This window comes from Protomyctophum bolini (assembly GCF_963924005.1).
Source record: "Protomyctophum bolini genome assembly, chromosome: 15".
Classification (NCBI taxonomy): Eukaryota; Metazoa; Chordata; class Actinopteri; order Myctophiformes; family Myctophidae; genus Protomyctophum; species Protomyctophum bolini.
In genome coordinates, this window is record NC_137876.1 from 26,851,791 (window position 1) to 26,867,215 (window position 15,425).

The 15,425-nt window shown below is 44.2% G+C and overlaps 1 protein-coding gene across 1 annotated transcript in view; it reads left to right on the forward strand.

Moving 5' to 3' along the window:
* Nucleotides 1-7,322: 7,322 nt before the first annotated feature.
* LOC308329802 (protein jagged-2-like) overlaps nt 7,323-15,425 on the forward strand; it is a gene marked incomplete at its 3' end in the record, with an annotated part of 62,726 nt that continues 54,623 nt past the window's right edge. Inside the window, exons 1-2 of the mRNA XM_080784305.1 lie at nt 7,323-7,890; nt 8,560-8,886. Of these exons, the coding sequence (XP_080640431.1) occupies nt 7,822-7,890; nt 8,560-8,886 (396 nt within the window). The 5' untranslated portion in view covers nt 7,323-7,821. The remainder of the gene's footprint in view (nt 7,891-8,559; nt 8,887-15,425) is intronic.

The window sequence follows — 15,425 nt, forward strand, 5'->3', positions numbered from 1 at the left end:
CTCATGTGTGTGAGAGAGATTGTTTTTGAACACATTTCCCTCCAGAAGTACTTGTCTATTATCTATACGAAACTATACTGCCTACTGTATACAGCCAGTGGTAGCTAAATGAGAAATAGAAAAGGACAGGGGGACGGGGTATTACAGAAAGATGGAGACTTGGAGAGAGTAAACATGAATGAAGGTAGAGAGAGGGTTAGGGTGAAAAGGACAGGGGGACGGGGTATTACAGAAAGATGGAGACTTGGAGAGAGTAAACATGAATGAAGGTAGAGAGAGGGTTAGGGTGAAAAGGACAGGGGGACGGGGTATTACAGAAAGATGGAGACTTGGAGAGGACAGGGGGACAGGGGGACGGGGTATTACAGAAAGATGGAGACTTGGAGAGAGTAAACATGAATGAAGGTAGAGAGAGGGTTAGGGTGAAAAGGCAAAAGGATGAAGAGAGACAAAGAGAAAGTGACAGGATGAGGGAAATTAAGTAAAGAGAGAGTTGTATGCTACGTATAATGAAATGCCCACCAGTTGAAAACATTCTCTATGCTAACACAACATAGGCAATTTTAGCATTTGCAAGCAGTGAGAGCAATTTAAATGATTTACAGTAATTCCCGTTATGAACTTTATGCCAAGTAATGTGTCAACAAATATGCACATGAACACATCAAACAATGCTATTCTCTAGCCTATACACCACAAGCATGATTTATGGAGCACCAGACCATAGCCTCTATAGCCAAACAACAAAACATCCAACTGCACCTTTGCAAAATTGCAACGTCATGTCGGTAAAACGGATACATTTATTGCGTCAAACAATAAAATAAATAAATTAGACCTAGCTGCAATGAATTGAACATGCTCTGCATATTGTTCAATGATTTGTGTGCCTTCTCTATTTGATATCTCAAGTAAGACTCTTGTTGCATCTGTCCCAGGCTGAAGGCATGGGGAGAGTATGTCTTGAACTCCGTCCGTCCGTGTGTCTGTTTGTCCGTCCGTCCGTCCGTCCGTCTACCGACTTGCGTAAATCGTATACTATATCTCTAGTCATGTGATCAACACGGATCTGTTCAATTTCTCATATTCCATTCTCATTGGCTATCCAAAGTGTGCAGGATTGGTCATAGGCGGACCATTAGATACCGGGCCCCTGGGGATGGACACACTTGGCTATTTCTCATATTATTTGACAATTTGGCCGATGTTTGATCCGTTTTTATAGTATAGTATGTTTATTACTTTTAATACAGTAATGGTCTTTTTCATTTCTCCTTTTTTTGTCGAGGTATTAAAAGGTCCTTAAATTGTCACTTCACTGTCAGCTGGGGACCCCCCAAAATCATGACCCACAGGTTGAGAACCACTGTTGTAGATCATACAAAGACTGAGTTAGAAGAGGGAATGGGTGGTGGGAGCATGCAGTGTTTGTAAGAAATATCCAATAACCCTGAAGTGACAATGGTGTGCATTTCTATATGGTCTGAATTTCTATAGCAACCTTTATTCACATCGCTTTAGAGTGTGCATTGCATTCACAGTGTAGGCAACCAAGTCACGAACGTCACAACCCGTTGACGCATTGTGAGCTTGTACTATTTATGCTATTTTTGAGAATAGAAAGAATGACAATTGAAGGCTTTTGAAAATGTTTGCCTATAATGATGTGTGCCACATGTCACATGTATGGATGGCCATGGATTGAGATGCACTCATCTAAAATCAATTTAATCTGCAAAAACAAATAGAGAAAATATGCATAAAATAACTAAATGTAAGGTTAAATGCAAAAACTGGTGAGTGACATTTGCCAAATGATGCCTGCCTGCCTGCGATTTAAGTTCATCTGAGCAAGGGTGTCAGTTGGATACCTAAATTGTCATATCACTGCTAAAGTGAAGTAATTCAGAGAGACAGAAAAGAGTTTGGGCAGAACTAATTGGCTGGTGGCGTTGGAGTCAGAATAAAACATCAAAAAGCTGTCAAATTTAAATGAATGAACCAACGATGGCATATACAGTATATTAGACAGGTTGCATGGATGAATTGAGCAGAAGGAATGAGTGCTATAGGCAGGTGAACCGGGTGCCAGGGTACATTGGGATATGAACAGTGAAAAGGGAAAGGGAGGTGAATCCCTGGTTCTTCATGTGCAGGTACACACACGCCATGCAATAAGCCGCTATTTATGCCTGGAGAGCTGACTCAGGGGTTTCAGACAATGGCAGAGGCTAGCCTCTATGTGGCATTGATATCTTGAACCGGCTATTACCACCTATTACCAATGTTTTGACAGATATTTTGTCAAAACGTGCTCATTGTATGGGGGAGGCGAGCATTTACTATTCTCTGCCTATCGGGTCGCAACTCCAACAGGGCTGAGTTGGCTCAAGAGAACTTCGCAACGCTCAACACGGCAACTTGCTCGCATTAGCTCGCTCGGTGGAGTCTCACGTGGCTAGAACTCAGGTGTTGCACCCAAAATGGGTCTCAATCCTTTGTTGTGGGAATCACTGTTATAGGAAATAGCAGTAGATTATCTCTCATATCCATTAGGTATTCACTCACAGTTCACTGTGCAATCAATCAGCATCAAAGTAGCATGGTGTGCACTGCAGCACAATTTACAATTACAATTTACAATTTAGGCATTTAGCAGACGCTCTTGATCCAGAGCGACTTACATTTAAGCAAAAACAAAAGCATGTCATACATCACATATATAAAAAGTAGTTATCATGAATCGTGTATAAGCTAAGAACGTAACAGTGGAGTATTTATGTCAACTATACATACTATACTATACACAGAGGCATGCATGGTGAGTTTCATGTTTAGCATAAAAAGCATACTCTCATTCGATCATGGTTTGTGATCAAGGGATACATGACCTAGAATCAGATCCCAGAAATGTCTCTCCCATAGCTCTCCTACACTGTCTCCCATACCCCCCCTAGTCCCTGCACGGCTTTCCTACTGTCCTTGTCTCTCCTATGCTGTCTCCCTCCCACCTTTCCCACTTCCCAGCTCTCCCTGCTCTGTCTCTCCTATAGTTCAGTAGTTGCAGTAGTAGTCGCAGTTCAATGGCTTCCTCTCAGCTTTCCTAGTGTCTGTCTTTCCTACAACGTCTCCCTCTTAACTTTTCTACTGTCTGTCTCTGTTTGTGTAAACATAAACATTGCGTAACACGACCATTGAAGACAAAAGGGAGGACGCAATTTGTGATTGGCCGGAATGAGATGATGTATGATGATAAGAGCGCCCCTCACTTCACACGGGTGTGATTTTATTTTATCGTGGCCACAGGGAGACAGTGTATACTATAGTATACACTGTCTCCCTCTCAGCTTTCTTGCTGGCTATCGCAAAGGAATAAACTAAAATTCATAGAGCACGCATACATACAGTAAGTCCAGAGACTAAAAGTCATAGGACTGGTACAGGGTTGGCATCGAAGGTTTCACTTATCCAAGCTTATTCACATAAGCACAAGAGTGGTATCTATAGTGATGGACATATCAGGCCTACTATCTTTGGCAGGGTGTGCCACATTCTCTCCCTCTGTGTATAGACTTCAGCAGGGCTCCTTGTTTAGTCTTTGTTCCGCATTAGAGGGGCCGAGCAATGCGAGATGGCGCTTTATCTCCTGCCCACTGTCTTAATCCCTCAAACATTCAGCTCCAGAATATGAAAACAGGTATTCCAGTGGTGGTCCATTACCATAACATTATGAGTTGGGTTGACAGGGTTTCCCTCTGCTCTACTCCGTTCTTCGGCAGAAAAAGAAAAAATAGAGAAGGTTGGTGTATCATGTTTGCCTGCACAAGGTGTGTGTGTGTGTGTGTGTGTGTGTGTGTGTGTGTGTGTGTGTGTGTGTGTGTGTGTGTGTGTGTGTTTGAAAGCTGTAGGTTACTGTATGGCTCATAGCACATCTGCAATGTTGTGCACAACGCTAAAGGGGACACAGGGCTGCGGTGTGGTGGGATTTTTACCAAGCCAACTGGAATAAATGTGACTTCAGAAGGTTTGGTGTGCAACCTTCAGGACAGCACTTATAGTAAAGTAAAGTGATAATTCAATCCTGTTGAATTCCTACATGATTTCCCAACCTGCCAATTGCCCACAGATGTTCAGCTGCACCTGACTCACTGCAGCTGCAGTATGTGTGTAGGCAGAGTGCTGTGTCCTTGTTGTTCAGACTTGTAGCAATGGCTACAGACACACTTTTGATTTCAACGCAGTTCCTTTCATTTGCACAGGCCAGGACACAGAAACATGCAGGTCTGGACAAATAGCATTCTTACTGGTATTGAAATATGATTAGCTAAACTGCACGAAGTGGACAGAATGCTATTTTGATTCGAATTATCCCATTTAGACCTGCTGCGAATCTGCGACTGGATAAGCAGTTCCTGAATGGGTACTGAATGGGAGGTGCCTGCAGAACAGTTTTTGGCATTTGTTTTAGGCTGCCCCTGTGTGCGCGCACACACACACACACACACACACACACACACACACACACACACACACACACACACACACACACACACACACACACACACACACACACACACACACACACACAGTCATGCATATGTTCACTCTCATAGACGGATTGCCTCTTGCTGAGCCACATCGTAAACATGCTCAGAGAAGTTGCTATGATCTGGTGAGATTAGAGCAGATGTCCAGTATCAAGCATTCCCCGGGGCAGCTGCTGTGCCCTCTAGTCTAGTGAGACACTGAAACCCTACCTGATGAGGATGATCAGGTTGAATGATCATTAAAAATGGCATTAAATTACAAAATGACTTTGTCCACTCTAAGTCATCCTAATTATTACACAACACGAGGGAATTGACCACAGATGCTCTCCTAGAATACGTTGAGTAATCTAGCCTTCCTAATTAACCTCATTACTTCCCCAGTTTATCTGCACAAGCTGGGTTTCTCATGGATCCTTATCACTGCTGATAAGAGCCGTCGTAAAGAGAGGAGCACTGCAGGGGTGTGTGTGTGTGTGTGTGTGTGTGTGTGTGTGTGTGTGTGTGTGTGTGTGTGTGTGTGTGTGTGTGTGTGTGTGTGTGTGTGTGTGTGTGTGTGTGTGTGTGTGTGTGTGTGTGTGTGTGTGTGTGTGTGTGTGTGTGTGTGTGTGTGTGTGTGTGTGTGTGTGTGTGTGTGTGTGTGTGTGAGTGAGTGTTGCTATCCAAGTGTTAATGTGCATGTTTAGGTATTTATGTGAATGTCTGTGTATGAATGGTATGCAAGTGTGTGTGTGTGTGTGTGTGTGTGTTTGTGCATGTGCCTGTGCAAGTGACGCTGTGCGTGCGTGGAGAAAGAGACATGGTCATCTGCACCTGCTTTCCAGAGTGGAAACATCTGTTGCGTAGTGTCATAGACCACCTGTCTGCCTGTGTCCTGCTGGCTGGGTAATACTACCGCTGACTGACTACCACCACAGCTACCATGTGTCACACATGGCGGGATAACCCAGCTAACTGACTACAACCACAGCTTCACAGCTACTGTAGCATGTATTTCACCACTCGTGGGATAACAGCGCTAACGCACTACCACATCTCACAGCTAGCATGTGTCTCATTGGCAGGATAATATAGCTAGTGACTAGTGACTACCACACTCACATAGGTAATTTGGTCACATCATAACCATAATCAGCCTCTTTACTGTTTCATGACAAAACAAAGGGAGCTAGGAACACATGAAGACATCAAGTTTAAAGGAAAGCAGTCATGGTGCAAAGCAAATTCATTACAGAATAAAGGAAAGTTTCAACAGAGTCTTTCTGAGATTGAAATCCCCCAAAGAAGACTTTGTCAAAACCTTTTTTCTGAAATTAATTCACTTTGCATTATGGCTGGCTATGAGAGCCCAACTGCTTTCCTTTGCTTCATAACCACTAACTGCCTACCTCTTCATCTTTACCAATGCGTTGTGCAAGGCATTAACACTTTGATATGATTTTGGCTGCTGCTACAGTAACTGGCTGTTGGTAGAGAACCATCTCTGTTAGGGTTATGGGTTCCATTCTTTACATTGCTCAATGGCTTGCATATATTTTTTTACCACTGCTAAATAACTAGCCATTCCTGATGCTGCTCACACTACCAGCTTTGAGTTCTTAATTTCACTCCTTCTCTTTCTCGCATAATGGACGTGTCTGAGGTAAAAGTGACACCCTCATAAATATGCGAGCTGTGGTCCAGCGAGAGCTCTAGTGCTCTGAACTGCTCAAGGCAGCACAGCTGTGCTTGGTACGAGAGCTCTCAGGCAGGGAGAAGTACAGACACTCGAAGCCCTTCTCTGACAGCTTGTTTGTAAAACGATCAATACATTTTAGGTAAGAAATAGTCCATACAGTTGCTCAATCTTGACATTTCACATCTACAACAGCTAATTTAAAACTGTATCATTCACTACTTCAATATATTGTAGTATTCAGTTTATGTCCATCTCAAGTGGTGTCGAATGTGTACGCCTGGTCCATGCTTACTTCAGAGCGCAGCATCCTTCTGGTTGGCTGACACACACATAACGGCAGCGGCAAAGTTGAACTTTTCTCAACTTTGCTGAATCACTTTTTGCAGGCTCCAACTCCTGCCGCAGCGATCGCTCCTCGCCACAGACATTGCATTGAACCTTGCCGCTTTCTCATAACGTGGTGGTGAAATGCCACTGCTTGTGTGAATTGAGCATGATAGAGTAAACCTGCATTTCTACTATGATAACTACCATTAATGTATCGCTATCCAGCGATTCCAGCCTATCCTCCAGCCTGTGCTTTTACCACCAGCCATGCATTTCCACCACCCAATCCCAAAAGGCCAAAATGATTAATTTCAAATAGTAGTGGTTTAAGTCATGGATTCTATCCTGTGTTGGTACTTTCTTTGGTAGAACATGGCATTACTGCAAAGGTTATGGCATTCATTTGATTCTCACTGCAGCTACAGTACCTAACCTAGGCTAACTGCAGAAATACTGCATGAAGTCACTGCACTAACTCTGTGTACATTACAGATTACATTACCAGGGTTGAAGTAACCAGACAGTAGAGGGCGCTCATAGACATGTTTCTCTGCTTACATGACAGTGGCTGCTCAGTAGGCTACGGCGCTACTGGTACTCAAACAGTGATTTTTCATGAGTCCACTTAAAATACATAATGTAATAAATACATAAAATATTAATTAAATACATAAAGGTCGATTAATGGGGTAGACAGAGTGAAATGATTTATTGTTTATTGACAACAACAAAATGGAAGGGTGGGCCAACTCAGTATAAAAAACAAACAAACAAACAAACAAACAAACAAAAACTCAACGCAGACGACCGACGTCTGTTAATGAAATTCATCAAGCCTTAATTGTAATGGCTGGCCACTCCGCCTCCCGCGTCCCGCCTCCGTGGTTGGCTCTTGGCCGCTCCTCCACAAGAGGGCTGGAGCCAGAGGAGTCAGCGAATGGTTTGCGGAGCTGCCAATCATCACGGCTTCTCAGGCTGTGAAACGGATCGCCTCGCCTCGCTGTTGGTTGAGTGAGTGGAGCGGTGGGGGACAGACAGTCGTGCGTCTCTGTCAGTGCAGTGCGCTTTCCTCGGCTGAACGTTTCGGCGCTCTCGGTCTACCCTCGCTGCCAGGGGATTGGTATCTGTAGGGGAATACGATAACAGGGTTCTTTTTTAACCCCCTCCCTCCAACGTCTTGCATGCCAGGAGAGAGGGACACTCAATTTTTTTGATTGATATCAAGGCATTTTTCTTCCTAATGGTAGCCAATACTAATCAGCCGGAGACATGTGGAATTGTACGTGGAAATTGCATTGCTTCTCAATAGTGTGTCTTCTGCTGACTGTGTGGACCGAGGTGAGAACTTTTTTATTTTGTATTTATGTTATAAATAAACGTGTTACCTATTTGAAATAATATATTGACAGGGTTGGGAGCTGTATCTCTTCAAACAACGGGGACTCATTCATTTCCGAAAATTCAATTGGGGTGAAATTCCACTCTTAATTGAATTGCGTGTTTGGCGATTGAATCATGTGATCTTGGAATTCCTAAATTAGAGCTTCCTTCAGACAAATAAATCAGGTTTAACTTTTTTTTACTGACAGTGTTTTGCCGCAGGGAACATTGGTAAATTATGAGTTAGAATAAGCCCATCAGTGACATTCATTAGTGTAAGTTCAGTCCTTTTTCAGGTAGGCGGCAGGCCTACTTAAATAAAGGCTTAGACCCATAGACATTAGACCATACCAATAGGTTAAATTAAATAAATGTGCAAAAAGTTTTCTCCATAAACAAAACGACAAAGTATAGTGAATGTTAAAATTCGGGCCAAAATCCACTGTGGCGACTTATCTTTATTTCCACAGTGGGCTAAATTGGAGTAGGTCGTTTATCCAAGCCTCCAAACGGGCGCCGATAAAGTTCAACTTGGCCAACGTATACAACAACCAGACCGTCGTCGCCCAATGTAAACACTTGCCTCATGTTTTTTCCTCTGTCTTTCTTGTGATCGGTTATTTTTAGGTGTCCCATTCCACGGGCTATTTCGAGCTGCAGCTGATTTCCGTAGAGAATCCCAAAGGTGAGCTTCTGAGCGGCGAGTGCTGCGACGGTGACCGTGACGCGGAGGACGGCGACCACTGCAGCCTGGACGAGTGCGACACATATTTCAAAGTGTGCTTGAAGGAATACCAAACCGAGGTCACCACCACGGGACACTGTACCTATGGAACTGGAACTACTAGCGCTCTCGGTGGGAATACTTTTCAGTTCAAGAGCACCAAGAACGGTCAAAGTCGAAGCAACAATGACGCTGGGAAGATCGTCATGCCGTTCCAGTTTGCCTGGCCGGTAAGTTGATGAATGATATCACGGCATTATTTGAAGTGTCACTTGACGCGGCCAGGGCGGCGTCGGTCGAATGGTTGTTAATGGTTTGGTTTCCAAAACGTTGCACGGTTTCAAAGGCTGCAGAGAGTTCTAACGCGTGCCAGTCATTTTTACGCGTGTCCCCCTGGCGACTTTGGCGAGACGCACCCACCTTCTGCCGAGGGGGAGCACGCCTATATATCATGCTGTATAGGTCATGAGGTCCATACGTTTCCCCTCGTCCTTAAGTGATTGCCTGCACGGCACGTCTGTACTATTTTGATCGAGTGTAACAGTCCGCACATGCACTTGTCCGCATGACGCGCAGCGGGAATAAGGGCTCATGGGGACATTTTACGCACGGCTTCATGTGCCTTTTATCTCGATGTGATGGGTTACCTAACTAACAGCTGGTGTGTCTCTGGATCCGGTTATAGTTTATATGGCTGATGTGTGGGAGTGGGCTGGTGGTGGTTGTGTGTATATGTGAAACAACACTAGTACAGACCTGTTCATAGAGTGAAGTAGTGTGTAGTGCAGCTGGAGGCATGTGTCATCATAGTATGGAGGTAAAGATAAGATAAAGAAGCTATTATTCAACCCTCTGGAGAATTGTGCTTGATAGCAGACAGTAGCAGATTCAAGATATAGATATATTAGATAGATAGAACACAAAAGGAGTGGCTTCACTAAATATAACAAAACAAAATTGCCCTTGATCCTAAAAATATGAACAAACAGACGGAAATACGTAGAGGTAATAATACATTCAGTCAGAGCAGAAGGCCAGGATTCAGTTGTGTAAGAGTTTCCAGGGTAACACAGATTAGTAAAATGCCACAGCTAATAGCGACAATGCTGTGTTCTAAACTTGTGTACAAAGGTGTATGGAAAATAAATCGTTGTTTAGAAATAGAGATTAGTGTGACGACACTATACAACTAACTATGCATACTTCACGGTCTAGTAGTAGGTAGCTTATCTTTTTTAAGCTAGGCAGAGGAACCAGAGCCAATGAAATTGTTTCTATTCCTTTGAGGAACCGCCACAATGGCAAACGGGCCCGAAGTGGGCAACCCTAGCTCCTTTCAAACGGTGGTTTCACCATTCTACTGCATCCATGGGGTAGGTGTGTGAGGCAGTGAGAGGGGGCTCTCCGTCCCCTCACTTAAAGGTCACACACACTCAATTCCACTTGTCGTCCCATTTGAAGTCTAGGTGCCCTTGAGCAAGTATGACCCAACTGCTCACCCCAGTAGTGCTTGGCTCTGTGGACAAGAGGCCCTGAGGAAAATGCCCGGAATAAAAACATATACAGTATCCCCCATAGTAGGGTTTCAATGCCGGAGAGACACACACACACACACACACACGCACACGCACACGCACACACACACACACACACACACACACACACACACACACACACACACACACACACACACACACACACACAGGGACAGCCATTTTATGAATGGCATTTTTAAAATTGTTAGCATTTTTAACTCTAACCCTAATGCCAAAAATAGCTGATCTACAATTTCTGAACGTGTCGCACTCGCACTGTGAGCTTGTAGATCAGCTATTTCCGGTCTGAGACACTGGTGCACAAGGCATAACTCCAACCCTAACCCCTAAACCTAACTCTGAGGGCTATATCTTGCGCCACCCCTTACCCCTTATCCCTAAACGTATTTGCCATGTTTTTTACTATTTAGAAAAACCTTTTAAAATAGTTCAAATAGCCGATCTACAAGCTCACAACGTGTCAATGTCGATCGAAAAAATCTAAATATTAAAAAATGCCAAATAAATGTAGAGATAAGGGGTAAGGGAGCCCTGAATGTCTAATCCTAACCCCAAACTGAATCATTTCTTTATTGTACGCCAAACTGTAAAACCATAAAACATCAATTTCTCGACCAGGAGAAATTGGCCTCCCGATGTCTTATCTCTCAAATTCTGCTATACTTGTGGAGACAGTCCTCACAAGTGTAGTACGGTAGTAACGCAAGTACACACACATACAGTATATATATATTGGTACACTTAGTGTGGTTGTCTGGCTACGTGACCTGCCCATTCATCAGCCCCCATGGTCAGCTGTCAGCAGAGGGGAAGATGGAAGTAGTAACTCAGAGGCCCCCAGAGCTGGATACAATTACCACTAAGTTGTGTGTGTGTGTGTGTGTGTGTGTGTGTGTGTGTGTGTGTGTGTGTGTGTGTGTGTGTGTGTGTGTGTGTGTGTGTGTGTGTGTGTGTGTGTGTGTGTGTGTGTGTGTGTGTGAGAGAGAGACACAGGGAGCAGGGTATCAGTGACATCGCCGCTACTCAAACAAGTGAAGATCCCCAACAGCAGACCCCCCCCCCCCCCACTCTCTCACACAAACACACTCACACACACACACACACACGTTCAGTCAATCTGGGCTGGGGGACGCCGTTACACGCCGCCTCTCAGGTTCATCCTTCCACCGTTACTGGGTCATTGTCTAAGTTGGTTTGTGTGTGTGTTGTTGGATCATTGTCCAGTGGGATTATACTGTGTGTGTGTGTGTGTGTGTGTGTGTGTGTGTGTGTGTTTGGGTCATTGTCTAAGGCGTGTGTGTGTGCATTATTAATACTGTGTGTGTGTGTGTGTGTGTGTGTGTGTGTGTGTGTGTGGTTTATTGTCCAAGTTAGTGTGTGTGTTGTGGGGGTCAGTGTTTTCCAGTGTCCATGTAGGGGTTCAGGTGCTGAACAATAGGGTGGAAGGTATCGATGCTTCAGACCACTGAAGTACACATGCAGTTATATGTATGTTTTTATCACTGTACAGCACTAATATCTGTCCAATGAGGACACAGTGACATGCACGCACATACACACAAGGTTCATTGTGTTTTCAATAAGCTCTGTGTGATAAAAGGTGTACTGTATGTAAAAGAGATTGTGAACTATGAAGGGAATTGACCTCATGTCGTTTGTGTGAGTACAAAGAGTGTGTTGAGCTCCAGAGACACAAAAGACACACAGGGATATGAACGATAACTCCACCAGCCACTGGGTTGCTGTCTTCTGCTCTGTGTTTTTCCTTTGTCTTTGAAGAAGAGGAAGTCAATTTGATTTATATCCATTTTGGGAATGGGGGAAAACCTCAAGCTTATCGTGTGTATAAGATCATAACGTAAACAGAGAATCCACTCTGTTAGGGGTGCAATCACCTTGCCAACCAAGGCCTTGTATTACATAATGGCCATTATTTTTTTATAATTTCATGCAGTCTGTTATTTTGTAGGTGTAACCCCGACTCCTGTACATGGTGTGAAATACTAGGCTGACTGCAGACAGTCGATGTGGGTTGCAAGATGGTTTTATAACCCTATACTGTTCCACTGGCTGGTAAACGGGACTGATGGTCCCTAATAGAGTATTTTACAAAGGGTAAAACAGAATGCATACAACAGTTGAACAGAGGTCAGGTTTCACAAAGACAATCTTATAGAGCACGAGGGCATTCATCAAGATTGTTTAACATCTCAGGGGAAAATATATATAAGCCTGAAAGGACTCGTGTTTACCCTTTACAAATAGTACAGTACCCTCATATTAATAATCTATTAATTGATCAGTTTATAATAATAATAATAATGTTAAACCTTATTTATGTAGCACCTTTTTAGACAAAGTCGCAAAGTGCTTGATAACGTAAAATCAACAGTGAATCAATCATAATTCATAACAATTACAACAACAAAGGCAACATACAATTACAGTGTCAGTGAAAAATAAATGCATACATTGTTAGGGGTTAAAAAGGCATATCTATACAAATGGGTCTTTAATTTAGATTTAAAAATAGTTATGGAGCTAGCAAACCTAAGGTCCAATGTGAGGCTGTTCCAGAGTCTGGGAGCCCTACCTGCAAAGGCCCTTTCACCCTAGGCTTCGTCACCAGGTTGGTCTTAGGAACCACTAGTAGAGCTAAATTAGAGGGCCTCAGATGACGAACAGGCACATGGGGTTCCAGTAGGTCAGCTAGGTAGCCAGGCTGGCTGTCTGGCTGGCCAGGCTGTTTGGAGCTTTAAAAGTTAACAATAAAATCAATTCTAAAAGTTATTGTGCAGTGCAGCCAGTACCGGGGTTATGTAATCTCCTAGTACCAGTAATGAGTCTGGCAGCCACGTTCTGTACCAACTGCAGGTAGTGTATGGTCACGGTGTATGGATCCCTTGCTGAGTGTTGAATAGAGGGTGTTACAATAGTCCAGGCGGGATGAAATGAGTGCATTGACAACTTTGTGAAGGTTAGGGGTGGAAAGGACTGGTCGGATTCTGTAAATATTTCTTAAATGGAAAAAGCATGTGTCCGAACCACATATTTGTCCTGGGCTTCACTCAAGAGTCCAGTAGTACACCTACATTTTTGGCTACTGTTGTGACAGTTGTGTAGGTGGGTTCTAGAGGTGAGAGGGCCGAACAGGAGAATTTAGGATTTGTTAGTGTTAAATTGCAGGACATTTGTAGACATCCAACTTTGAAGGTCGGCTAGACAGGCATTCAGGGAGGATAGACAGTTGGGGTTGCAGGTGTTGAGTGGCAGGTAATGTTGGGTATCATCAGTATAACAGTGGAAATGGATGTTGTGTTTTACTGATTATTTGACCTAAGGGGAACATGTAGATGGAGAAAAGTAGAGGACCAAGAATTGATCCTTGGAACTCAATTTTACACATTTGTTGTTTAAATCAACCAATGGATCAGTCAACAAATTCCTATAACTAATTTATTAGATTTATTAGATGAAGATCAAGGTTAGCCCTACAGTCAATACCAATAAATACTGTAGGGGGGTTTCCTTCTGCATGGACCATTTTGTACCCAAACTCAATCCGTCTTGTCCAACACAACGGCCTCATACTAAAATGGCCTTCATGGGGGCTGTGGTCATAGAGCCTAGCATACTGTACTGTTGGTTAATAAACAGGCCCGATTGTCTCTAACAGGCTCTGTTTTCAATGAGGCCATGTCTTGTAGCCTGTGGTGCTGGTGAGGGGTGGCATCCCCTGGTTGGTCGCAGCAGTATCTGGGCCACTGGCTCTTGTCATGAATTAGCCGAGAAAGAAAAAAAATCAAGACATTGTACCATTGCCCCTCTCTCTCTCTGCCTTCATGCCTCAAACCCTCGGGCTGTTTGGGTCTTTAGTGACATGTTTTTATCATGAAAGAGCAGGAAGGGAGAGAGAGAGTGAGGGGAGAGTGAAGGTCAAGAAAAAGAGGGGAGGAGAAAAGGAAGGAGTGAGGAAGGTAAGAAGAGAAGGGAAGGGAAGTGGAAACCGAGGGAAGGCGTGAAGTTGTTTATGAAAAGAAATGAGAGATAAAATTGAGAGTGGGATGGAGGAAAAGGAGAGAAGCAGGGAGAGGTGAGGGACCGAAGGGAAAGAGATGGAGGCTGTGAAAGGTGGAGAGAGGGAGGTGAGAGATGAAGGACAGGAAAGGAAGAAAGAACGATGCTGAAGAGAAGAGGAAGAAGGGGGTATATTTAGGAGCGGATCCTTCACTCAACATGCTGCTTTTTCACTGTAGGGCCAAGAGAAAACAAGCATTCACTTCTCCTACTAACCCCCCCTCCCCTCCATCTCTCCCTCCTTATGGGGTATTTTTAGAGACATTCTGCCCTCTCTCTCCCTTCGTCTCTCTTTCTCTCAGTCGCTCTCCCTCTAAATGAAGGATTAAGGGGTGTACTCCTTTGGTTTCATGGTCATTTTTTCCACCCCTGGTCACACTCCTGCCAGAGTTTCTCCTCCTGGCAGCAGGTTTGACAAGAAGTTAACACCACAGAGATAGAGAGTGCAGAGCACCGAGGTGTCCCAGCTGTTGTCCACAGACCTCCGCCTATGCTGGAGCTCAGCTGTACACTGTGAAAATTGCAATTGCAACGTCGACTCCTGGCCTGCAATCTTCAGACTGCAAAGGTTTTTTTCACATGTCCTCCCAGACATGTGGTTCTGGAGTTGTGCTGAATCCTTGTTCTGCATCCAGCCACACATCAGCGGAACTTCTTTCATCATATTAAACTGACCAGAGCCTAAAGCACTGGCGTTCCCCTATCCATTCTTCACAAAATCAGTTCCCACGTATCTTTCATCCCCGCTGCAATCGCAGCCTGCAGCCAAGACAAATCTCAGATGATACGTATCAATATGATGCTGCCCTCGTGTAAAATAAACGATGTATTGGATAAAAACACGAGGCGTTCATGGCTCTGTGCTTTGTTTGGCCCGGTGTGCTGTCAGAACACGAGGCCGCTCCTGCAGGAGGATCAGTAACATCTAAGTAAGATGTTGGATGTCTTTGTCTCTCTCCTGTTGCTCCTGGCTCTGGCTCGTTGGGCTCATTTGCCGAGTGCGTCCGTGGCTCGTTGAGCTCCTCTTCCATGTCGGGCCCATTCCAGATCAGTTTGGTGATGCTTTTATGGCTGATGACTACTGAGACACGTAAGAGAGGATGGCGCCCGTTATCTTAAGGGTGTGGGGTTTAATG